The sequence below is a fragment of the Mesocricetus auratus genome, unplaced genomic scaffold, assembly GCF_017639785.1.
Source record: "Mesocricetus auratus isolate SY011 unplaced genomic scaffold, BCM_Maur_2.0 Super-Scaffold_2245, whole genome shotgun sequence".
Taxonomy (NCBI): domain Eukaryota; kingdom Metazoa; phylum Chordata; class Mammalia; order Rodentia; family Cricetidae; genus Mesocricetus; species Mesocricetus auratus.
In genome coordinates, this window is record NW_024429180.1 from 50,487,418 (window position 1) to 50,513,714 (window position 26,297).

The window sequence follows — 26,297 nt, forward strand, 5'->3', positions numbered from 1 at the left end:
AACAGCAGCAGCAACTTGCATGGCAAGCACCTGTACCTGCTGCCGTCTTGCTGGCCCACTGTTGGTTCTTTTACCTACCAGTAGTAATTGCCACTCAGTTTTAAAGAGTTCTTTAGTTATTCCTGTCATGATTTGATACTCATTATTAACAATAACATACCATGTTGACTCAATATTTTTTCTAAGAATACCCCTCCCTGTCCATCTATCCCATTTACCTTGTAGGCCCACCAGGTAGCCCATTTTCTGGCAGAAGTTCAGTATCTTCTCTTTTAATATCCCTAACACTAATGGTTTTTAGTGTGCAGAATGCCAGTGAGGAGGATCTAAATGGGTTGGGCATGGCCTAACTCTTTCACCAATTCTTGTTTATAGTTGAAACATCCTAATCATGAAAGTTAGTAAGTCCTCTCTGGTTTTGGTTTGTTTACTTGCTTATTTGTTTATTTGTTTTTCCATTAGGACTTGAGTTCTACACCTTCGTTTTCTAATACCATGGTGGCTTCTGTCAGATAGCAGTCAGGTCAAGGACACACTCAGGAAAACACCTACAGATCTGATCCATGGGTTATGCTTGTTTTCAGTTTAATACTTATATTTAATTAATGGAACAGTATTGAGCCCTTCCCAAAGAAAGTATCCTAATCTGTGAGGGGATATCTCCAAAGTAGTTTTTTTTTTTTTTTAAGCAGTGAGGCTAATTTGACTGTTAGGTATTTGACAGGCTGGGATAGTCACCACTATACTAACGAGGATGACGTCCTGTTAGGTTTTGAAAACCAATAGTATACAAACTAAGATAGATTATACAAGCTATTTCTGCTTTGTGGTGTAATACAGTATCCAATGTACAAACAAAATGATTTTCCTTATATAGAGTCAGCTCTTCAGCTAAATCTTCACACTTTGAGGTCTGTGGTCTCAACATTAGTTCTTATGTTGAAATAAGTGTGTGGGGGGTTTTTTAAACATCATGTGACTGTTTCCTGCCAAAATCAGTCTGACTGTAGGCTAGAGTTAATGGTCTGAGTTTCTTGTAATAAAGCAGTACTTTGCTAGTTTGAAGATTACCTTTCCAGTTTGTAACTGTGCTTTTCTTTGGTGGCATCAGATAGAAGTTGCTCTGTGAACAATAGGCATGACAGTTTTAAGAATAGAAAATTGCCCTTCGTATCTGGAGGCGCTGTGTGTGTGTGTGTGTGTGTGTGTGTGTGTGTGTGTGTGTGTGTGTGTGTGTGTGTGTGTGTCAGACAGACTTACAGGCAGGCAGGCATCATATAATGTAGCAGTAGGGAGAAGTTGACCATCAGTTCTCATGCTGTGGTGCATTGTTGCCACTGTTAAGTAAGTGCAAGTAGCAGCTTTGATACTAATCAGATAATGAGTTAAATTATTTTAGGTTATGTGAAAACACTAGGAACAGAAGATCATACATGCCTCATTCCTCTTGTCTTCCATGAGTACTTGGGTCAGCATAGAAAAGGTGATTGTTAGCCCTGTGTTTTTAAGACACTGCCCCTGATTCTGTGGGAACAAGACCCATTTGCTCTAGAAACACAGAGCTGGAGCTGTTGTTCTGTGTAAATGGTCAGGTTGGTTTTGTTGTTTGTAAGCAGTCTTGTTTTATGAGCTGAGAATTCATTCATTACCAGTCTTACTCCTAAGTGTTTGTCTGCTAAATTAGCAAATCAAAACTGCAACTACAGCCCCACCATGACCTGCATGGATTTGGTTATAAGGGATGCTTAGCCATCCTAGAATGAACAGCTTTTTTGAAATAAGCATAAAGAAGAGTTGCTGTGGGGAAGCTACTAGAACTGATTGATCAGACTGTAAGGAGCCTCATTATAGGTAAAGCAGCAGCAGGTCTGTTTAGAGGGTGTCTCTTCAGGGTGTGCTGACTGAAGCTTAGGCGGTTGATGCATTAACTAATAGCAATTTTTTTTGGTTTTGTTTTTCCAAGACAGGGTTTCTCTGTAGCTTTGGAGGCTGTCCTGGAATTCACACTGGTAGACCAGGCTGGCCTCAAACTCAGAGATCCACCTGCCTCTGCCTCCCGAATGCTGGGACTAAAGGCATGTATCATCACTGCCTGGCCCCTGATAGGAAATTTAAAGCCAAACTTTCCTTTTGGGTATTGGTGTCTTCTTAATGCTCCTGTTGCCTGTTTTAAAACATTTTTTTTTTGCTTTTGTTATGAGGGAATCATTTTACACGAGGAAAAAGAAGCCTGATGTTGAAGGCCAGCCTGATTTACATAGGGAATTCCAGGACTTCCAGGGTTCTATTGAGAGACCCTGTCTTGAAAAAGAAAAAGAATGTGGGGATTTATAGTTAAACTGATTCCATTTTCAATGGGGTCTTCAGCCAGGACTGGCAAGGATAAAATGATATTCATAGTGTTTTGTGGAATGGATTTCTCCTTTATATCTGTGTTTGTGAGCCATGCGGAGTGGAGGAATCAGATAGTACTCACAGAACTTTAGACTTAAGATCTGACTTCACAGCTACAAATTTCTCTACTTTGAGCTGAAGAAAGTGAGAAGTAGCTGGGAGTCAGGAGAAACAAGTGAGTCTCACTGGCATCCCAAAACACTTCTGTTTGTTCCCTTTGGAGGATGAAAGATGGAGTTTTACTCTCTAGGGGTTTCCTGGAGTAATGCTAATGGTGTCTACCTTTGTTGCCTTTTTTCTGCTGGCGGGGATTTATTAATCACATTGAATAAAATAGGAAAACTTTCCTATGGGCTTTCCTGCCTTGTGGAAGAGCCTTGTGAAATGACAGCATAAATAAAAAGCCTTGGGCAGGCATGTAATACATTTCAGGCAATTTCTACAGCTTGTTTCAATATCACTATTCTTGTCAGAATGGTCACTGCTAGTAGTTAGATCCTTCAAACTACTTAACTTACTTGCTTACTACTATTGAAAGTTCTTAAAGTTCAAACCATTCGTTAAAAACTAACACATTTGCTGTCTTCTTCAGTCAGTGAAAAGGGGTAATTAAGTGTGGCTTTAACTGTTTCTCTTCAGCCTTGTCTTGAGCATGAGTTGAGTGGAAGTAGATTTGTTTTTATCTCTTTGGTTGTAAATAAAGCACACACCCAAAACCCTTCCTGCTCCTGGAGCAGGTTCAAGATTTGGAGAGACGTGTTTGTTTGGGGGCGTTTCCCTTGTCTTATCTCCAAGTAAGCAGGCACTAGGGTTGAATTTATTTTGACCCTTTCACTTTAAATGTGGAACTGAAGCAAGAATTTAAATATATCAGAAGAGTGTGTGCTGCACTTGAGACATGCGGGACTCGGGGAGGAAGGTGTGTACTATATTCTCAAATGTTCTCCGAAAAGCTTTGTTGGGGTGATGTCTTTATCCACATAGGTAGCTGCAAGCTAGCAACTACTGAACAAAAGGAAAATATTTAAAACCATGTAAAGGTCTGTGTTGCATTTAAATTGTGTGTTATGTGCTTGATTTTAGTGACAATTCCCCTACTGGTACTTTTACAATTGATAACAAAAGTTTTGAATTTTTGTTTGAAATTTTTTGGAAGAATTTAGGAGGTAGTTATTTGCAAGGCAAAGTATGTCCTTTGTGTTTATTTCCCAAAAGAATGACTCAAAATTGCATAGACATTTTAAGCATCCTATCATTTTGTTTTCTAATGCTTCAAATAAAAGCACTATAAAATAAAGGGTATAAAATAAAGACTACTTGGCATCTGATGAGTGGCATTTCTTGCTTCACTGAGCATGGTTATCTCTGTCCAGGAATTTCAAGTTAGAGTGTATTAGATAGGTAGTTACCTAGACTGACGTATTTCTTACTAATCTTTTCCAGAGCCTGGCCCAACTAGAGAATCTGTGCAAACAGTTGTATGAAACAACAGATACAACCACTCGACTACAGGCAGAGAAAGCCTTGGTTGAATTCACCAACAGTCCTGATTGCCTGAGCAAGTGCCAGCTGCTCCTCGAGAGGGGAAGTGTGAGTAAGAGCTAACCACTCCTATAGGGCAACAAGAATTCAGGAGATGCTCTGGCATACTGGGGGGTCTCTGCTCTGAGCAGTAAGGTGTCTGTATCCATTTTACTATTGAACACTATATCATGCCAGCCAGGTTAACAATGGCCTCATCAGTAAACTCTTTACAAATATATTTCTGTCCTGCTCCGTATTCCTGGGATGCATTCTCTATTTTTATGCTTCAGTGTCATCTCGGGGTTAGAGTCCTTTATAAGATAGAAGGGGGTATACAAGTCTTCGTTGTTACATAAACTTCCTGGTCTCTCTTTTTTCTCCTCAGCTCTGCTTACTGCTTGCTGAACAAATCTAAGGAACCATGACCATGATAATGAAAATTATTAAAATGTTTTGTTTTGTGGGGGTGTTTGAGGCAGTCTCACATGGTTTAGGGTAGTCTCAAACATGCTGTGTAGCTGAGGATAACCTTGAACTCCTGATTGTCCTGCCTCTACCTCCCATGCTGAGATTTAAAGTGTGACCATGTCTAACTGGGAAGTTTAGGTTTTAGAATTAGAATCTCTGCAAACTGAGGTTGAGGAGATGAGTGGTTAAGAGCATAAACTGCTCTTGAAAAGGACCCAGAGTTTGGTTCCCAACACCCATGTCAGGTAGCTTTCAAATGCCAGTAACTCCAACTTTGGGAGCATCAACACCTGACCTTCCTTAGACAGAGAAATAATAGCATAAACTTAATTAAATTCCTTTCTGTTTTTTTTTTTCTATTTTCTTTTTTAACTTTCAGTTGTTGGTTTTGTTTCTCTAAAGCCTTGGCTGTCCTAGAACTCATTTTGTAGAACAGACTATCCCTAAACTCAGAAATCTACCTACTGCCTCCATACTGCTGGGATTGAAGGCCTATGTCATCACACCCAGTTTGATCTTATTTTTCTTGCTGTTTTTTCTGCTGCCTACCTGTATTATCCTTTTCACAGATAAAAAAGATACTAAGAAATAACTATAATTACTGTGAGCCTGGTAGAAGTGGAAATAGAAATGATGGTACAATATCGTGTCTTGAACAGCAATGTTTCCCTAAAATTTTTGTTTATAAATGTTTTTGGGGTAGCGAGATAAGTGCCATGAGTTCAAGGCCAACCTTAAAGTTAGACTCTGTCACAAAAAACTATATCCATCATTTCATCCAACCATCCATCCTTCAGGCCAAAAGAATATAAAAATGTGAAAGGGCTGATTTGTCAAAAATGGAATTCTAACTGACTTACTGTTTAGTTTTCATTAGTATTGTCATTAGTGTTTCATTAGTATTGTTGGTTAAAATCACCCTTTTCAGGTTCCGGGATTTTTCTAAATATCTGAAAATTACAAAGTCAAGTCTGGTTGAATACTGGTCTGACTGAGGCTTTCTGCACATCTGTGCATTTTCTAGAAGTCATTGTTTACTAACCGGTACAAAGCGTGTGTCTTGGGAGATGTACAACCAGCTCTTTTCTTTGGCCCCTTGCTCCCTGACAGTTAGCAAGATATGAATAAAAATTTACATTTTATGTTTTTACAATAAACTGTTCGGGTGTATGAGTATAAATCACATCCAAGTTACTTGTGTAACTTTTTTTTCTGTTATATTACTCATGCTGTTTTGTTTTTGAGATTGGGTTTTACCTAGCTTTGAACTCACAACTGCCTCAACCTCCTGAGTCTGGGATTACAGGAGTGCAGCACCAACAATTTCTTTTTCTTAGTCTTAAGAATCTTTTCTGCCTAGTGGTGTTAAGTAAAAATACTAACATGAATGTTGTCTTTAAGACTTGACTTCATGGACAACTATTTTTGACCTTCAGTTAGATTACTTTTAGTGGTTCTGAATCTCTTCTGTTGTATGGTTTTTATGTAAAATCACCATGCATGATTCCTCCTTGTGTTATGACCAGTTGGAATGTTTTAGTGCTCTGAAGGTCCAAAATTAAAAGCCTCACTGGAGAATAAGATAATATTCTATTATTAGGACATAAACTTTCCCAGAAGTAGTTCATCTGACGTTTATTGTAAAACCATCATATGCACTTCCCCAGAGCTGTGCTGATGGACAGATACAATTTGGAGATAACTATGTTCTGTCCAACAGTTCAGTTTTCCTTTTATTCTAATTCTGTCCTGTAGAAATGTCACAAGGTGAAACTTTGTGAAACACCATTAAAACATGTCAGAACAAACCTTATAGCTGATTTGGCCAATACAATGTTTGATGGTTTTTTTTCCCTCTTTTCCAGTCATCTTACTCCCAGTTGCTAGCAGCTACATGCCTTACCAAGCTTGTGTCACGAACAAACAACCCACTACCATTGGAGCAGCGGATAGATATCCGTAAGTATGGAACTTTCTGCTTTGTCTTACAGAAATCTGGTTCCTAGTGTACTGATAGTAACTAAATAGTTAAATAGTTGATTGTACTTAAATGTATCTAGGATTCAGGCTTTTTTATCCAGAGACTTTTGAACAAGTCCTTAGCAGTCTCTAACTTACTCTTAGTGATCTTAATAACCCTTGCCCATAACTGAAGTCAATAGGGCAAGCTTACGATATAGTCTAAAGCATACACAGAACCCTGGATTAGTCCCCAGATCCATGAAGACCATCATTGTCATCGTCTTAAATCTCAAGCCTCGTTTCTCAATAGCATAAAGAATTAAGAGAGTTAAGTCTGAGTTTACTGATTCTGCCTGTTTAAAATGTTGTAAAGACTGGCCCTCTGTGTTTAAAGCCTCCTTAGCATGCAGACTGTTTCATTTCTTAGGGAACTATGTGCTCAACTACCTTGCCACTCGGCCAAAGTTGGCTACTTTTGTGACACAAGCACTCATCCAGTTATACGCCAGAATCACGAAGCTGGGCTGGTTTGACTGTCAGAAGGATGACTATGTCTTCAGAAATGCAATCACAGATGTCACAAGGTTTTTACAGGTACAGTGTACATGTATGTAAGAGAGAGAGAGCATGCATGTATGTGCTAGTGCTATAATAGAAATGGGGAAGCAACAGAAATAGACTTAATGCTTACCTACTTTTTTTCATTACATAAAATATCATCTGAAATATTTTTCTCCATCTTTTTTTAACACTATGTGTGACCATTTTGCATATCAGTATAAATAAATCCTGTCTATTCTGAAGATTCCTATACACTGTTCCGAGCTAAAATGCCATAAAATAATTAACTGGTATACCATAGAGAAACAATTTGAGAAATATATCTGTCAGTGAACTTGAAATTAATCAGTCAGAAAGATAAAAGTATTTATGGCTTTCAAAGATATTTCCAAATAATCTTCAAAAGAGTTCAATTTTTGCCAGGCAGTGGTGGCACACGCCTTTAATCCCAGCACTCAGGAGGCAGAGACAAGCAGATCTTTGAGAGTTCTAGGCCAGCATGGGTTTACAGAGCGAGTCTGAGGACTGTCTTTGAAGGAAAAAAAAAAGCTCAGTTTTTTAAGAATACCCTATTCTCGTATCTCAGCCCTATAAGCTAAGCATTATCTTTTGTTTTTGTAACTTAGTAGGTAAAAGTAATGGGAGCTGGAGAGATGATGGCTCAGTGATTAAGAGCACTACACAGACATCTGTAATGAGATCTAGTGCCCTCTTCTGGCCTGCAGGAACACATGCTGGCAGAACACTGTATACATACTAAATAAATAAATCTTTAAAAATAATAATAATTAGTAGCATTGTTTGGGCTATGAATGAGACAGAACAAACTTTTATGTGTTAATTTTGCTTCTTTATTTTTTACTCTGTGAATTTGGGTATTTTACATTCCATGTAAGTTTACAGACCTGGAGTCTGTAGAGGCCAGAAGAGGGCTTCGAATCCCCTGGGCCTGTTACAGATGGGCGCTAGGACTTGGACCCCAGGTCCTCTGGAAAACTGCTGAGCCATCTCTCCAGCCCCCCTCTTTACTTTTTTCTTAATGTTGTAAATAGTCCCTTTTAAAACTTGAAACATTTGTCATATGCCTAGAAATATGTTTTACAGTTTCTCTTTTAATAATGTTATTTTATGATGCTTTAAGAAGCTTCCAAATTTGATACGGTTAAATGCAACAGTCTTTCTTTATGGAAGGTAGTCTTTATTTTCTATAAGCAGCAAGTTGAAACTAATTCCTTGCTGCCTTTTGTGTGCAATTTTCCTGAGAGCAAGGAATATGCAATTAAGTAGTATGAGTGCATTCCAAAACCAGGCCATGCCAACTTTCTCCTGTGCATTTGTTTACCAGGACAGTGTTGAGTACTGCATCATTGGCGTCACAATTTTATCTCAGCTCACCAATGAAATTAATCAAGTAAGTGCTACAGCCTTCCTTATTGAAGTAAGTGACACATTTTCTTCTTAGTATTGGTGCTTTCTGCTGTGTGTGGGGTGATGTTTTTTGGCAGTTGTGTGCTTTTGCGGTAAGTGATTAATGCCTTTTTGAAATAAAATAGATCCACTTGGTTTTCCTCTGTAAATGCCACCCACATCACTCTTTTTAATCTGGCCTGCTTCTGAGATCACCAAAGTATATTACTCTCTCATCAGTTTTCCTTATTAGTATCAATGTTCTTTTTAAAGATGAGAATGATGATGTCATCTATGTCAAAACCATACCAGAATATGGGAAGCTGAGGCAGAAGAACCATTATGAGTTTGAGGCTGACCTGGGCTATGGATTTCAAAAAGAAAGAAAATACTGCCTTACTCTAGTAAAAGAGTCTAATTGTAAAATAGCAATTATAAAAGTGAAATCAGTGTGGCTCATCTGCTCCTGTATACATTATTATCTGTTAAAGTTATTTAAAAATCAGTCCCCAGGCTTAGGCTTGTTGCTCAGTGGTAAAGTGCTTAAGGACCATGCTTCAAGCCCTGGTAGTCCTGGTGGTTTGCTTCTGTAAATCCCAGCACATGGCAGTTGTAGACAGAACCATCAGGAGTTCAAGGCCACTCTAGACTAGAAATCCTGTCTCAAAAAAGAAAAAAAAGGTAAATACAATTTTTTAAATAGAAGTCAATCCCCATGTGTTACTACTAAAGGTCTTGCTGGTGATCTTTCGGAAGGAATAGAATGTTCCTTTTCCAGTTACTCATTCAAGTAGTCATTGATGTCAAATCAAGTGTTACAGAGGAAACACCAGTGACTGTTTTCTTCTTCTTTTTTAATTTTTTTCCCCTTTTTGCTCTGGCTATTATTATTTTAGTTGTTTGCTTCTGTATATAGCTAGAAATTTATAATTATTGAACAGGCCAGTATTGATACTAGTTGTGACATCTCACATTAAGTTGCCAGCATATTAATTACTTTCGCGTTATTGTTGCTATTGCTAATAATTATGCAAATGTTTTATTAACCCTGAGAACGTTTAATTGTAAGTTGGTACTCTTTTAAATCTCTAGACTGTTCAAACTGGGAGTCTATTATCTGTTAGATGCAGTTGCCATTGTAAGCAGTAGTTATCAAAGTACCAATAGCTTAGACTTTTGACTAACTGATGGGCTACTCTAAGCTAAGCTCTCTAGTGAAAATTAACTGATTTTGTTCTCAACAATCTTGTGAGGTAGGTATTGTGGTGTCCCAGTTTATGGATAAGGAAACTGATACATGATAATTTGTCTACAGTTTCATGGTTAATGAGTTATACTATCTAAATTTGAATCCACGTAGATAGCCAGAACCTGTGTTGTTAGCATGCATTAACCAAACACAAAAACCATAAGCTTAATGTTCTCTCTCAAGTTTGTTCCCACCCTCTAAATATGAAAGTTGGTATTAAAAAAAAGTTTTTCCTGTGTTTTACGTAAATGATCGGGGTATTACATGGCTCATAGGGTGACCCTTGCTGCTTTACGAAGTTCCAGCATTTCAACTTCTCAGATCACAATCCTCCAGTACCCTTTTACTTCCATTTTTTAATGATTGTCACTGTTATGCCTTGCTCTTTGGAAAATTTTATGAAGGCTTTGGTAAAAGATACGAGTGTGTACAATGGTAGCCTCTTTAAACAAAGTAATTCTATGGAAAAATTCCCCGACATCTTCGAACCATATAGCATGATAACTCTGCCTAGTTCCATTCAAGTTAACACCAAGCTTCTAGAAAATTTTCATAAGTAATATATGCTTGATAATTGATAATCAAGATTTATAAATTCCTGAGGCCTGCTCAGGTTCCCAGGAGTGTTTGTCTAGCTTCATCTTTGCTTGCTTTTAAGCTTTAAAACTGTTTTTGATAAACTAATGACAAGAAACAACAATATTCTATAATGGAATGTCTGATACCCCCAAGGTCAGGTATTTAGACGTGTCCCTGTTCCCTCAGGGGCTTGAAGAAAGTTCCTGCTTGTAAAAAGGGAGACATAAATTCTTATTTCTGACCAGAGGAACTTGTGGCCCTTCCATTAACATGACTGCCTATTGTCAAGATCAATGCTAGCTTCCTCAACCCCTGATCCCAAGCCACACCCCAGCTCCCGTGCCTCATGTCTCCTATTATTCCTGTGTAGAGTTTAAAAGGTGACAGCCATCTGGATTCACCCTCAGATCCTGTCTCTACTCCACACACCCTCTTTAGTGTCTGAGCTCTTAGCAGAGCTGATCACTGGCCAAGGTAGGGGACATAGCTCCATGGTAGAGGGCTTACCTAAAGCACAGTACCCAAATTCAGTTGCCAGTGTGAGGGGTGGGGTGAAAATGTCCTTGACATAGTTAACATGTTTATTACAGTCATGTTTATGTCAACAGTTGTATATGGTACTACGTATGTCTAAAACTTAGCAATGGCCTGGCATGGTGGTGCATGCCTGTAGTCCCAGCACTAGGGAGACAGAGACTGGTGGATCTCTGTGAGGTCAAGGCCAACCAGGTCTACAGAACAAGTTCTAAGACAGCAAGGATTACATAATGGGACTGTCTCAAAAACAAAAGCATAGCTTCATCATATAAGACATACAGCACAGTGACATGGACAGTAGAATTGGAATGTTTTGAATCTCCTAAGTAATTTTCCATTATTTATTGGTTGTCACATTCAAATCAGAAATATATTTCTCTTTACCACTCCTGTTGAACCTAGAGGTGACATTTTGGAAGGTTTGCTATATCACTCTTAATGTGACTAAAACACAATGAACCCCTTATGGATGCATTGATCAATAAATGGAAGAAATTTAAGTTTCAATGAGTGGTAGATTACAAATACTGTAGACAATCTTAATTCTTTTATTTCACATGCTGAGTGTTTACTATATGTTAAAGATACAGGCTATACTATTCTATAGCAGCTGAAGAAAACAGTGGAATAAGAACCTTAGAACCATTTAAGATCTCATTTCTATGCTAGAAAATGTAGGTTAGAAAATGAAGTGAGACTACAAGTTCATGGCCATTACTTACTGTTTTGAAATTGGACAGTTGCTTCAGCCCTCGTGAGTTAACAAAACCCAGCCTTGCTGCTCTGTCTGATTTAGTAGCTTAGCCATGATATGACTGACATGACAGCAATTGCTTGCAATGTGTGCCAACACTTTGTGCAGTTTTGCTTTTCCTCTACACACTAGAGAGAAATGAGATCATGGTAAATGTGAGCGACACCTCCCACTGCATTCTCTACATCTTTTACTAGCTCTTATTTAACAGTAAATATAGATATAAAAATGAATTTTGTGTTTATATTATATTGTTGAAAATCCATCAGGTTTATTTAAAATCTACATCCCCCCCTTGGGAATTAATTTTAAAATTTGCATTTGCTTATTCTTTTCTACACAGGCAGACACCACCCATCCTTTAACCAAACACAGAAAAATAGCCTCTTCTTTCCGAGACTCATCACTGTTTGATATCTTCACACTTTCCTGCAATTTACTAAAACAGGTATGGTTATAAGTTAGGTCATAATTCTTGGTTCCTTTTCAGGGGTAAGAGTTGGTGGAGTTTGTTAGAAGTGAGCACCTGACTGAACCCACCCTCTCTCACATTACACACCATCTAGAGACAGAGAAACAGCCAGCCATGTTGATCATTGGCTTAGAGGAAGGATTGCATGGTTTCCCCCATTTAAAAGCTATCCCTCTAGGTAAAAAGCAGTAAGTGAACATTTATCCCTTGTTCCTATCTTCAAGGAATCTAGTTTACTACAAGGTTAGAAACTTGCTGTTTGTTACTTTATGGCCACATAAAATGTCTATACAGAATGGAAGCCTGTTGGCTTTATAGAGTTTAGATTCTTAAGTGTTTTGCAAGCAGGTTCAGACTACATTGTTAGTATATAAAACTAAGTGATTCTTCTATCCCCTGCTGAGTTAAAAGCAACAAATAAACAAGCAACATCTGTAAAGAAGAATAGGCTTTGAAATTTTTAGCTTTCACTTAGATTTAATAACCTGAAGGGATATGTGGTATCACATAAGGGAATTATCTGCTTTAAATAGAGAGCTGGCTTTAATTTCATCTATTGATAGCATTAAATTTAATCAAAAAAGTTACGTAGAATGCTTGACACTGGCTCAATCCCCAGTGTCACAGAAAACAGTAAGCCTGTCACAATGTAATATGCCTAGGCTACAGAATAAGGCCCTATCTTACAAAGATTAAGGAAGGGAGCAGGGAGAATCCTACATATTTGTAACAGTGATCAGGTGGCGTTTTCAACATGGAAAACTACTCTGAGTTTTTTTGATTCACTTTTATGTGTTTTTATTATCATTTTCTGCTATTTACCAATTTTAGCTCCAGAAACAAATCTGTATTGTTTTCTTATCTTTTACTCACTTGATTATACTCCAAATTTATAGATATTCCATTATCCTGGAAGCTGCTAGGCAAAGCTCTGGTACCCACAGAGCTGTGATATCTGCTGAAAAAAATTGCTTTTGAGAAAACGAAGGATCAAATCCTTCTTCCTAATATTATTAGAAATAATTAGCCAGGTTATCACTGAGGCCCAGCTAGTGGATCCTTGGAAACAGTTACCACAGATACTATGGACCAGTATCTAGCCTAAGTCTACAGATGCACTGCAGATAAATGTGTAATATTCAGGAGTAATTTTGTTTTAATTCTAATTAGAAAAATGTTTGGTATTGATGCTTTTACAAAGAAGAAGGAAATTGTAAAACTTACTCTGAACTCTATCCATAGCTTTATTTCAACCACCCGAGAAATGACTGAGATCACTCACTCAGACGCCACATCCTGTACTCCTCAGGGTTCCCAGTGACCATTATGATTACATGTGAAAACGAAGTGTTAACCAGTGGATTTCTCTATAAATATCAGCTGCATGTTTTTACATTTGTGTTGATACTGAACAAAAGAACGGATTTTTTTTCATGATAACATTGTTAATAAAAGTGCAACATCTTTCTGGAGTAAAAACATTTTACTGGGGCTGGAGAGATGGCTCAGAGGTTAAGAGCACTTGGCTGCTTCTTCCAGAGGTCCCAAGTTCAATTCCCAGCGTCCACATGATGGCTCACAACCATCTGTAAAGAGATCTGGTGTCCTTTTCTGGCCTGCAGACATACATGCAGGCAGAACACTGTATAAATAATAAATAAATAAATAAATAAATCTTTTTGAAAAAATTTTACTGTACTGAAGTACAGCCCTCCTTTTCTGGCTTAGCAACCTACTTCTAAAGCTGGGAAAAGAGAACTGTTTGGAGCTCATTCATTATGTGACAATTTTCCAGGCATCGGGAAAGAATCTGAACTTGAATGACGAAAGTCAGCATGGCTTGCTAATGCAACTGCTCAAACTCACCCATAACTGTCTGAACTTTGATTTCATCGGCACATCTACTGATGAGTCCTCAGATGACCTGTGTACAGTACAGATCCCCACCAGCTGGAGATCAGGTAACAGCTCCAACCGAAGTCTGAGTTGCCTGCCCTGTGTCTGTAGAATAATCCAGAGAGGCCCTGTAATTCTTTCTTTACTTTGAACAAAACTTAGTGTTTTCATGTCTTTGTTTACAACATAGTGAGAATTTGTGGAGTCCTGTAGATTCCCCCAAGCATTACAATTGCTAAATAACACCAGACACTTCTGGGGAGTAGGGGGCTTGTTTATTTATTTAATTTTATGTATATGGGTGTTTTGCTTACATGTATATCTGTGTACTGTTTGCGTGTCTGGTGCCCTCAGAGACTACAAGAGGATATTGGATCTACAGGAATGGAGATACAGACCGTTGTAAGCCACCATGTGGGTGCTGGGAACCGAACCCTGGCCTCTGGAAGATCATTAAGTACTCTTAACTACTTAGCCATCTCTCCAGCCCCCACTTCTGTTACTTAAAAACAAGATGTCATAAAGTGTCACTTACCAGTGGTCCTAGCTGATACAGGAAGATCCCAGGTTCAAGGCCAGCGTGTATATGGCAAGACTAAGTCTTAAAAAGACAAAAAAAATAAAAGAAAATTTCAGCATGTGTTTTTTTTCCCTGAGGACAAACTGTGGAAAGAGGGGTTAAGATTACCTAAAGTTCCTTGATAGTCAGAAAGATAAACTCTTCATAAAGGAGCTAAAATCAGTACTTTTTTAACCTAGAAGAAAAGAAGAAAATCCCATTCGTTTATCACTTTCTAAAAAATAGATACTCTTTGACAGATTATCAGAAGAATATGGTCCCTAATATATAATGCAGGAAAAAATGCATATAGGCATAGTAAAGTCATATCCTTTGTCTTTTTTCTCCTAGCATTCTTAGATTCTTCGACTCTGCAGCTGTTTTTTGACCTGTATCATTCCATCCCTCCCTCATTCTCACCTTTGGTAAGTCAGAATCACATTTTCCAAAACAAACCTTTTTCTAGAAAGTAGCACTGCTAAGTAAACCTTAGGTCTGTTTTGTTTTTGTAAAATCATAGAAGTATACCAGACATCATGGCCAGAAGATCTATTTGAGTTCAGAGACAGCATTGTCTACATATCAAGCTCAAGGACACCTGGGACTATATAGAAAAACCCTGTTTTGGTGAGGGGAGGTGATAGAAATATGGTGTAGATGTTATAGGGTTAGCAGCAGAGTCTTTGTTGTTTTAATTCTTTCTGTCTATTTTCAGGTTATGGCTAATGTCAAGCTCTTTCTATCCCATCTTGTGACTATAACCTAGTGATTGCCACAGGCTAGTGTGTGAGGATTCATTTGGTCCTTGTCTAGCTAAACATTGAGAATGGCATGAGATGTTTTGAAATCCTTCAATTACTCCTGTTTTCCCAACACATGGGAAGTGGATGCCACTGTATTGGAAATTTAAAGTCATCCTATCTCCCACATAACTACTTTGAGGGAAAGAAAAAAAGAAAGTCTCTGAGGCCAAAGTTATATAGTGATGAATGATACAATGAAAAGTCAGTTTGTTTTTCTCCCAAAAAGCATTGGGATGATGTCTAGCAGTAATGTACGTGCCTTAGGTTACAAGGTCATTCAAATTCTAAAACCTTGTTGGTCCTGGGGTTTTTGGACTTACATATATATATTCCACATGAAATATACACAGGAACATAGTAAAATAATGGAGGGTCTGCATGGTGTTTCTGCAATGGATCACTTGCCTGATCATTGTACTTTTCCAAATTAATGCAGGTCTTCCCTTTGGCATGAATATGAATTCAGTATTATGTGCATCTTTAAGTCACTTCAGGAAAAAGTAGCATAGTCAAGAGGGGTAGTCAGTGAAAACACTGTTTATAATTGTGCAGACTTAGTGACCCAGTAAGGCATGGTGACACGTGCTGTTTGCAGATGGTGGGAGTGCAGGCCTGGGAGATCTCAGCCTGTATACTAGGAGACAGCTGTACAGCAAAGGCTGTGGCAGTTTATAAAGAAACTGCCTGCTTATAGTCCAGCCAGGGTGTGGGAAGGACAGCATCTTAAGTCTTTCTACCTTCTGACCTCCTAGTGCTTCTCTAAGGCTGAAGCCAGCCCAAAGCAAGAGCAATAAAAGTCCACCTTCCTGGGAAGAAATCGTGCAGAAAAGACCAGAAATTAGAGGCAGAAAGACAGACAAGTCATTAGCACAGTGGGAAAAGGAAGAAAATATTTTTTTCAGGGCATAGATTTGACCTGAAATTTTATCATATAGTTCTATAAGCAGAGCTTGATTTTGTTAAAACAAAATATCTAAACCTCAGGCTTTATTAAAGCTATAAATTGTGCAGCATTTTTGTGTCTTAAAAATATATATAAGGAGGAATCAAAGAAGTGACTGGAGTAGCCAGAGATAAGATATACTGTCTAAGAGAAATTTCCAAGCTGAATGTAACCGTGTGTGTCGCTCCAATGAACTTGGATCGGATGCAACTTTCTTTGATTAAGCTAATGAGTATTATAGGAGGCCGTAGCTGCCCATCTTACTGAGTATGTCTGTGCTGTGCCTTGCTTGCAGGTATTGTCCTGCTTAGTACAGATTGCTTCAGTCCGGAGATCCCTATTTAACAATGCCGAGAGGGCCAAATTTCTCTCTCATCTTGTTGATGGTGTTAAGCGAATACTGGAAAATCCACAGGTAAGGTTTCTGAGAACGTACTTGTATACTGAATTAGTATATGACTGAAGTCTGAAGGAAGTTCATCAAGAGCTACACATGGCAGAAACCCAAGGAAGCAGCTTAGTCTTCACTTCTGAAGATCTATGGATAATTTGGGGCACATTTGCTCCAGAGAGGTCCATTAGTCCTGTAGCTCTGGAATACAGAAATCATGGGAAGAGGTCATCAAATACAAGCCAGCAAAGATGGAATCAGCGATTCCTGCTCCCTCAAGAAATTAAGAATCTAAAAATTAGTTTTGTTTCTCAGTGTTTATATTGATATCCATAATCTAACATACAAGGCCATCTTTAGTTAGAAAGGAAATGCTTCTTTGTCAGAGATATGTTCCATAATTTGATGACTTTTTTTTTGTACCCAAAATTGATCTAATACTACTTCCAAATATTCTCTATAGTTGGGAAAAAATTTTTGAAGCAGTGTATTTTAAAATAAACTTTGTCCCTCTCTTTTAAAATGCCTTTATTCATTCAACAAACTGTATTAAGACTATGTGCCAGGATTGTGTAAATGAATAAAACAAAGTTTCTACCCTGATCACTAATAAAGAATAATACTCATAAGGAAATACAAATACTGATACCTTTAAATTTTTACAGTACTGGATATAATTATATACTAGTATATAATAAACATCTAATACTTGTGATACAAACGTGAAACACTTGTGCTGCTTTCATTTAGAATAACTAAGGTGCTTCACTTAGTAATTGTTTTGACATATATGGAAATGAAATTCATTAGATTCCCTTTGATCTGTGAGAAACAAACACATCAAAGATGGTGCCCATTTCTGCCACTGATCACCTTACAACCTTGGGCAAGTAGTATGATCCTTCTAAATCCTCTTTCTTACTCTGCCACTTGAAGCTAATGACCCCATCTCATGTGTGAATAGTTTGAACCAATAGGATAATAAATGTGATATTTTACTTGTTTTGAAGCCTTCTGTGCCATTGTTATTGTTCTCAATCATGATTTGTAGCCCTGAAGCTGAAAAATAGACTCTTGCCCTTTCCCATGCTGTGCCAAGAACATATCATTCTTGGATTGTGGTGATCATATTTTCCATTTTATTTTCTTCCTATGCCGTTGCCAGAGTTTATCAGACCCAAACAATTACCATGAGTTCTGCAGACTACTGGCCCGGTTAAAGAGTAACTACCAACTGGGAGAATTGGTAAAAGTGGAAAACTACCCTGAGGTTATCCGGTTGATAGCCAACTTCACAGTGACCAGCCTACAGGTTTGTCTTTAATCACTGTGTCTTTCTATTTAATTATTGGGATTTTGTCTTTTGCATACTGGTCTTAACCCTATAAAAATATTATTGGAGTTGAAATATAGCTTGATGGTTGAGCACTTCCCTAATATGTGTGAGGTACTGCTTCAGTCCTTGGAGTCACAGGAAGAAAAAAGAATATTTTATTACACTCACACATACCCATAACATACCTGCAAAGTAGATAACATTGCAGACTATTTACTTTTATAAGAGTGTAAGAAATCCCAGCACTCAGGAGACAGAGGCAGGAGGATCTCTGAGTCTGAGGCCAGCCTGGTCTACAAAGTGAGTTGCAGGACAGCCAGAGCTGTAGCACAGAGAAACCCTGTCTTGAAAAACAAACACAAAAGAGTGTAAGAAAGGATTAGAGTTGTACTCAGGGGTAAAACACTTGCCTCATATTTGTGAGGTTCTGCATTTGATCCTAGCACCACAAGAACAAGTTTAATAACTTTGGTTAGAGGAACATGTAGAAATGATAAGGACAGTATTTAAATTAGAAGGGCTAAGGTCGTATCTCAGTAATAGCATACTGAAAGCTCCCCTGAGTTTAATCTAGTACTGAGAGATGGCAAAACCTTTTATTATCTCTCTGAGCAGCACAAGATAAAACTGGGACCTCGACTGAAGAATGAGAGAAGAACCCTCTTCCTCTTGTCATATAGCAGCACATGAGTCTCTTACTGTGTGACTTACATCCCAATCACCTGAGAGCTTGAAAGAACACGGGGCGTGGGTCTCCCCATAGTCTCTGGTTCACTAGTTCCAGAGTGGAACTTTGGCATCTCTTCTTTCTAATAAGCTGACAAGCAGTTCTCCTGTGTTCTAATGTCTCAGACCTGCTTTCATGCATCTTTCCTTGTCGTTTAGATTTATACAGTCAGCACAGAACCACCTTCTTGCTCAGTAAATCTTAAATCTGAAATAGGGTATTCATTACTTTTTTGTTGGTATGATAAAATACCATGACTAAAAGCAACTTACAGAAGAAGGCTATATTTTCAGAGGGATGTGTCCATTATGGGCCAGGCATGTCTTAATAACAACACCCAGGAGGCAGAGGCATGTGGATCTGTATGGGCCTCATCTACATGATGAGTTCCTGGTCATCCAGGGCTATATAGCAAAACCCTGTCTCAAAAGAAACCAATGAAAAGAGTCTATAGTGGTAGAGAGGCAGGTAGCAAGGGACAAGCATGATGGGCAGGGTCAGGTCAGGAAACTGAGAGCTTACATCCTCAACAGAAAAGAGAAAATTAACTAGGCAAAGCTATGAACTCTCCAAACTGCCCTTGACAGACTTCCTCCAACAAGGCCGCATCTCCTAAACCTTCCCAAACAGCATCACCAACTGGGGACCAGGTGCCCACTGGGGGCATTTACCATTCAAACCACCACTAGTAGCTAGCTCCAATGAGTTAACCACCAAAAACTTAGTTATTTGTTATTCTTTGTATCAAATGGCCTGGGATTTCGTGTACTGAAATGAAAAGCATGCCTCTTATTCTTTTGTTGATCCTCAGCACTGGGAATTTGCCCCAAATAGTGTGCACTATCTCCTGAGCCTGTGGCAGCGGCTAGCAGCTTCCGTGCCATATGTGAAAGCCACAGAGCCCCATATGCTGGAAACATATACTCCTGAGGTCACCAAAGCCTACATCACTTCCCGTTTGGAGTCTGTGCACATCATTCTGAGGTAAGGAAACATGGAATCCACCACACTCCCTAACCAGCAACCTTGTGTCAGATGTGATAGAAGTCACATCTCAAACTGGCAAGGGAGATGTATGTAAGCTGTTTGCTTACGACCATTTGTCTTTGTCTTTCCTTCTAATGCCTTGTTCGTGTCCTCTTGTATCACCACTCCCAGTAGTGTCTAATAGAAACATATTGCATGTGTTTGTCCTTATCACTGATTTTCTTTCAATATAAGGACCATTCATTCATAAGACACAGGGAGTAAAAATGTCTAAATATGGAATTTAGTAAAACTTCCTAAGGAAGTAGTTGGCTAAATGAGATTACAAGGTCACATGATAATCGACTCTAATTTCAGAGCTTGTAAGGAGATGTGGTTCTAGCAAGCTCATCCTTGATTTGTCATGGTAGCGTAAGAGTTCCCATCAATCCTAACTATTAACTGGGCCAGAAACTCAATGTCAGACCATGGCTAGACACATGGTTCAGTGTTTAAGAGCACTGGCTGCTCTTCCAGAGGACCTGGGTTTAATTCCCAGCACCCACATGGCTAGTCACAACTGTCTGTAACTCCAGTTCTGGGGATCTGACTCCCTCACAGACATGTGTGCAGGCAAAACACCAATGCATATAAATTAAGAATAAATAAAAAGGAGCCAGGTGGTGGTGGCGAATGCCTTTAATCCCAGCACTCGGGATCACTGTGAGTTAAGGCCAGCCTGGTCTATAGAGCTAGTTCCAGGACAGTCAAAGCTACACAGAGAGACTCTGTCTCAAAAAAACAAAAAGAAAGAAAAATGTGAAGCCTTTTAAGATATGTCTTATATTAAATCAAGTTGCCTTTGTTTGTGGTTATTGTTTTGTGGGGGTTGTTTGGTGTTTGTCCTTTATTTGCTCAGAGTGGGTACACTCAATTGTCTTTAGTCTGTGCCTGGTTGGTTGGTATGTGTGTATATTAGGGGTCAATTTTCTTTTTCCACCATGTAGTCCCAGAGGCCAAACTCAAGTCATCAAGCTTGAAGTGCCTTTATCTGCTGCGGGCCCAAGTTTGTTTTCTTACTGTTTATGACAAGGTGCTTCAAAATACGAGTATTCATGAAGTTTACTGGAAAGCCTTTGTCCAGTTCATCTGGCTTCCAGGGTGGAGGGTGGAGAAATGTGTAGCCAGTTTTAATAGCTGTATGCTTTTGGGTATGTTCCTGCATTTCCTTTTTTTGTAAATTACAAATAGTAATGAGACTATCTGTGATCTTAGAAGAGTTAACCCAGCATTGTATATAACATGGGAACTCAGCAGCCAGCTCTTGACTGCTGCTGCTTCTGGCATTGCCCTGCTAAAAAAGTAGAGATCTCACCATAGGGCAAGGTATTACAAAGTCTGAAAACCAATAGATAAGGTAAGACCTGGTACAGAGCCATGGTTCTAAAATCTGAGGTAGGAAACTGAACTCTATCATTTTGGTACCAAAATATACTTGGGAAAACTGGGTATAAGCCAAGCCAGTTTATAAGCTCTGTTTAAAAAAGAAATCCCACTTAGCATGATTATTCTTATAGTTTGCTGTATAGCAAGATTGAGTTTGATAAAATATGGGGATCATCAGAGTTTTTACATTGCTGGGAGAAACGTACTGCCTTTCTCATGAAAGTTTCTGAATTCCCTGACCTCATTTGGCCACAATAACTTGAAGTGCAGGAATATGTACTTAAGAGTTCCAAAGTATACAGTAATCAGAAAGATTGGCTAGAGGTGCCTATGGTAGCTCAACAGTTGAGTACTTGCTGGGCATGCACAAAGCCCAAGTTGAATCTTAGCACCACAAAAGCAAATTAAAAGCAGGGGGATGGGGATTACTCTTTACTGGTCTTCAGGATGACTCAGTGAGTAAAGGTGCTCTTCTCCAAGCCTGACAACCAGTCAGTTCCCAGGCTCGCTTGGTTAAAGGGGGACACTGACTCTTACAAATTATCCTCTGACCTACATATATCACACTTGGGCATGCATACATACATAGCTACAGTAAAAATGTAATCTTAAAACACACATCATCAATCTCAGCACTTGGGGGACAGAGGGAGGCAGATATCTGAGTTTGAGGCCAGTCTGGTCTACAGAGCAAGTTCCAAGACAGTCAAGGCTACATAGAGAAGATACCCTGTCTTTAAAAAAAAAAAAAAAAAAACCTTTTTTTTTTTAAAAAGAAGGAAAACACTGAGTGCCAAGAGCTCAGAGGGGTTAGAAACAAACATAAGGCTGTCAGGCTCAATGGCAGACAAATGCTAAGGAATTGGGAAGATTCAGTGGCAACAAAAACTTTAAATTTCCTTCCTTGGAAAAAATTAATGTTGATCCTCTACTGTTGAGGAGAAAAGATCTGCTGTGTCAGGAAATTAATGAGCATTTTTTTAAAGAGGGTTATCTTCTTTCTTGGGAATAGGGATGGCCTGGAAGATCCCCTAGAGGATACAGGTCTGGTCCAGCAGCAGTTGGACCAGTTGTCCACCATTGGGCGTTGTGAGTATGAGAAGACATGCGCTCTCCTTGTGCAGCTGTTTGATCAGTCAGCCCAGTCCTACCAGGAGCTGCTGCAGAGTGCCAGCGCCAGCCCAATGGACATAGCGGTGCAAGAGGGTAAGTACAGTATCCAGGGAGCACAGAGATACTGTCAACCCCCTTCACCTCTGTGTTCCTCCCTTTGCACCATCCCCATCGTCCGTTCCCCACAATGTCTCCCCACTCCCCACCAAAACAAGGATTATCTGCTATTACCTCCACACACAGAGTGAGTAAGTGAGTGAGTGAGTGAGTGAGTGAGTGAGTGAGTGAGTGAGTGAGTGAGTGAGTGAATGCCATAGGGCACCAGGGTGGAATAACAGATCATATCCACAGTGGGTTGTTTTAAGGAAGTACTGCACTCCAAAAATAATGGTCTTGTCTGATACAGGATTGCTTATTATCTGATCAATTTCCCTCTTGGTATCAGCCTTATTAGAATAGAATGGAAGCTATCCTCTATCAGAAAAGTTAGATTTTATAGCTTTACTAGATTACTCTTTAAGATTAAAGAGTCTTGCCAGATGGTGGTGACGCACACCTTTGATCCCAGCACTTCAGAGACAGGCAGATCTCTGTGAGTAGGAGACCAGCCTGGTCTACAAAGCGAGTTCCAGGACAGCCAGAACTATGGAGAAATCCTGTTTGGGGGGCTGGGGGGAAGAGTTTTCTACAACACTAGCAAGGGGACACTAAGAAGTGTTCTTGCTACTCAAGGACGACTGACATGGTTGGTTTACATCATTGGAGCTGTGATTGGTGGCCGAGTTTCTTTCGCCAGCACTGATGAGCAAGATGCTATGGATGGTGAGCTTGTCTGTCGGTAAGTGTGTGCCCCATGGAAGCCTTTCATTCTGCTTGACTTCTCAGCACCTGTTGGCCTCCTGATGCTTTCCACCAACTGTAGAACGCCTTCTTAGGCAACTAAGTGCCCATGAGGATGTGATAATAAGCCAGGTAGCTCTTTTGTGCATAGCAAGAGCCTGTAATTTACACTAAAAACATTTCAGCAGTTATCAGCAAAGAAATGTTGGTTGCAGAATTAGACTAATGAGGGATAACTATGGATCTACTCAGGGACGGTATCTAAGAGTTAAAGAACATGGGTGTATTTGCAATGCTGGCAAGGGTCTCAAAGAAAACTGATTCTTTGGTAACACTCCTGCAGCTTGTCAAAGCAACGGTTTCACATTATTTTGTATCTGTGTTCTTTTATTAAAAACCACTGAGTTACAACTTCCTGAAGTTTTCTGAGTTAAAATAGGGAGGCAGAAGCCAGGTATTGGTGGCACACACCTTTAATCCCAGCACTCGGGAGGCAGAGGCAGGAGGATCTCTGTGAGTTCGAGGACAGCCTGGTCTACAGAGTGAGTTCCAGGACAGCCTCCAAAACAATACAGAGAAACCTTATCTTGGAGGGAAAAAAAAATGGGGAGGCAGAGGCAAACAGATCTCTGAGTTCAAGGCCAGTCTCAAGGTCCAGGCCATAATGAGAGCTTACCTAAAAAAAAACAAAAAAAAAAAAAAAAAAAAAATTTTACTATGATAATAAGCCCATTGCATGCTAATATAACCTTCTTTCTTGTTTATTCATTGAATGCTAACATAGCCCTCTCTCTTGTTTGGTTACTTGTTTCTGAGATTGAATTCAGGGTCTTACGCTGGGCATGTGCTCTGCTACCAACTGGTATCCTCAGCCCCCCTTTCCAAAGGGGCTTTTCATCTCAGAAACAAGTAAATAAATAAATAAATAAATAAATAAATAAATAAATAAATAAGAAAGATGTTTATGAGAAGAGTAGTGTTATTTACAGTTTTAAGCCTCTGTTGTATGTAGGGTAGCTGGAGTCTCAGCCCTGCATTAGTCTGTGGTGATAGCATGTATCCTGTAGCTTCTGGAAAGCTACTGTACATTACTGCAGGAGTGTGAGTAGACAGACCAGAATGTTACCGTGTGTTAAAAAGATTGTAGGACCATACAGAAAGCTGCCATTGTTAGGACTTCTTCTCTAGGGACGACCCACAGGAACCTGGTGTCTTACATTGTATTGGTCCCAGATATCTCAGTCTATAAATCTTAGTCTTCTAAAAAATTGCCATTTGTGTCTTTTTACTCTTATGTTATCAGATGCTCTTTCGACTTTAGGTGCCCTAACTGTAAGAAAAGTGTGCATGGCATCGCCCCCCTAGCATTTTTTAAAGGTAGTGAGCAAAGATTCCATAAGAATGAAATCCGGGACCTTTCTGATACTACATGTGTGTCATAATAAATGCAGTTTAGACAGTGTCTTGTAGGCTGTTCTCCTCTTGGGTGTTGCAACACAGTAAGCAAGTCTAATTTACTCATGATATGTTGCAAATAGTTGCTATCTTCATTCTGTCAAATACCAGATGACTCACTTATAAGAATACCATTCTTCAGCCAGGTGGTAGTGACACATGCCTTTAATCCTAGCAGAGAGGCAGAGACAGGTGGATCTCCACAAGTTTGAGGCCAGCCATGTCTACAAAGGAAACTCCAGGACAGTCAGGACTGTTATACAGAGAAACCCTGTCTCAAAAAAACCAAAGAGGATACCAGTATTACTCATTCAGCATTGACCACACCCTTGTTTGGGAGAGAAAGGTCTGGAGCAAAGGACTAAAGTCAGGCAGTAGTGCATCTGCTGTTTTCCCTGAAGGTGGCCCTTGACTGGGACCTCTCTGCCATGTGTCTCCCTCCCTTTCCTGGCTTTGAGAAAAAGAGACTGAGAAGCACTGGGGCAGTCCAGTCTCAGAATCTGCATAGATGAACCTGAATGCAGAAGATCGCTCCATGCACGATCTCACACAAGTTCCAGCAAAAGACAGTTACCCTTATATTCATGTTTTACTACTGTTTATAAGCATAAGTAGAGACCACCGTTTCGGGCCTGCAGAAAAGATAATTCACAAAGTGAGGATAAGGAGAGAGACAAGTGTGATGAAGTTGAAGTAGCTTCTGTTGTTTAGAATGCCCAGGATATCCTGCTGTTGAGAGAATCATCACTCCTCTTCCTCCAGGGTGCTCCAGCTTATGAACCTGACAGATTCCCGCTTGGCTCAGGCGGGTAATGAGAAGCTCGAATTGGCCATGCTGAGCTTTTTTGAGCAGTTTCGTAAGATCTACATTGGGGACCAGGTGCAGAAATCCTCGAAGGTAACAGACTCACAGTTAGCTCCATTTCTCACTTCTCGGGTGCAGAGTTGCTGATGGAGGGGAAACAGTTGATCACAGTTACAATAAGTCTCCAGATTTCCAGTATTGAGATAATCCAAATGTTTTCTCTTAGTCTGTAGAATTCTGAGAATCGTCAACAAATTGGTCCTGTTTCTCTAGTGCTCCATATGCTTAACAAATGGCCAGTCAAAACATCTGTTGTACTCCCCCAGATTGGCAGTTCTTAGTCTCTATACATGAATTAATGTTGAGAACAGCCGGTAGTTTTGGCAGTGTTTGAAGAATTTCAGGATTGAAGGGGTCCAATAAGAGAACACAGCCTCCATCTAGTATTTAGAACATTGAAGCTAGCCTGACCCTTCAGTACATACTGAACTGTCCTACATCTTACCTGCTGAGTGTGGACACATTTTAGACAGCCCAGGGTTGTGATTGTTCTAATCTATGTCATTTGATTATTTTCTCTTAACTTTGCATGACACCAGCTGTACCGCCGACTCTCAGAAGTTCTGGGGTTGAATGATGAGACGATGGTGCTGAGTGTCTTCATAGGAAAAGTGTAAGTGTTGTGGCTCACCGTCAGCAAGAGGCCCTGCAGTCCTGTTGCAACTGTAGTGACCCAGGCACTTTGCTGCCACTGCCTTGCTATTCTAGCCTTGATCGTTTGCGTCAGAGAATTGTGCATTTGAGTGTGTGACACGCTGTGCTTAGAGATATGGCCCGGCCCCAGAGCATTCCAGGCTTGTGTAGAATTTACCGAATCTTCTCTTTAGCCTCTGGAATCCCAGTTGAAATCCTGTCAAGGCATTCACAAAATGGAGCTCCTCCCCAGTGATTGGTATTTGTCCTCTCACTCTCGGGCACTGAGCTGTCCGGGATGCCCAGAGTAGGCATTTGTTTTCTGGTGCTGATTTCCATTAGGAATGCCTGCCACACCCCCAAGGGGAGAGCCTAACATGGGCTTACTCTTCTCAGGAAGCATCATACCCTCCAGGA

At 39.6% G+C, this 26,297-nt stretch overlaps 1 protein-coding gene across 1 annotated transcript in view; it reads left to right on the forward strand.

The window, feature by feature from the left end:
* The window catches only part of Xpo7 (exportin 7), a 91,054-nt gene that overhangs the window by 45,197 nt on the left and 19,560 nt on the right, over positions 1–26,297 (forward strand). Inside the window, 14 exon segments of the mRNA XM_005070981.4 lie at positions 3,838–3,984; positions 6,252–6,345; positions 6,776–6,942; positions 8,255–8,320; positions 11,779–11,883; positions 13,703–13,868; positions 14,714–14,787; positions 16,404–16,523; positions 17,665–17,811; positions 19,374–19,546; positions 21,987–22,180; positions 22,820–22,925; positions 25,145–25,280; positions 25,787–25,860. Of these exon segments, the coding sequence (XP_005071038.2) occupies positions 3,838–3,984; positions 6,252–6,345; positions 6,776–6,942; positions 8,255–8,320; positions 11,779–11,883; positions 13,703–13,868; positions 14,714–14,787; positions 16,404–16,523; positions 17,665–17,811; positions 19,374–19,546; positions 21,987–22,180; positions 22,820–22,925; positions 25,145–25,280; positions 25,787–25,860 (1,769 nt within the window).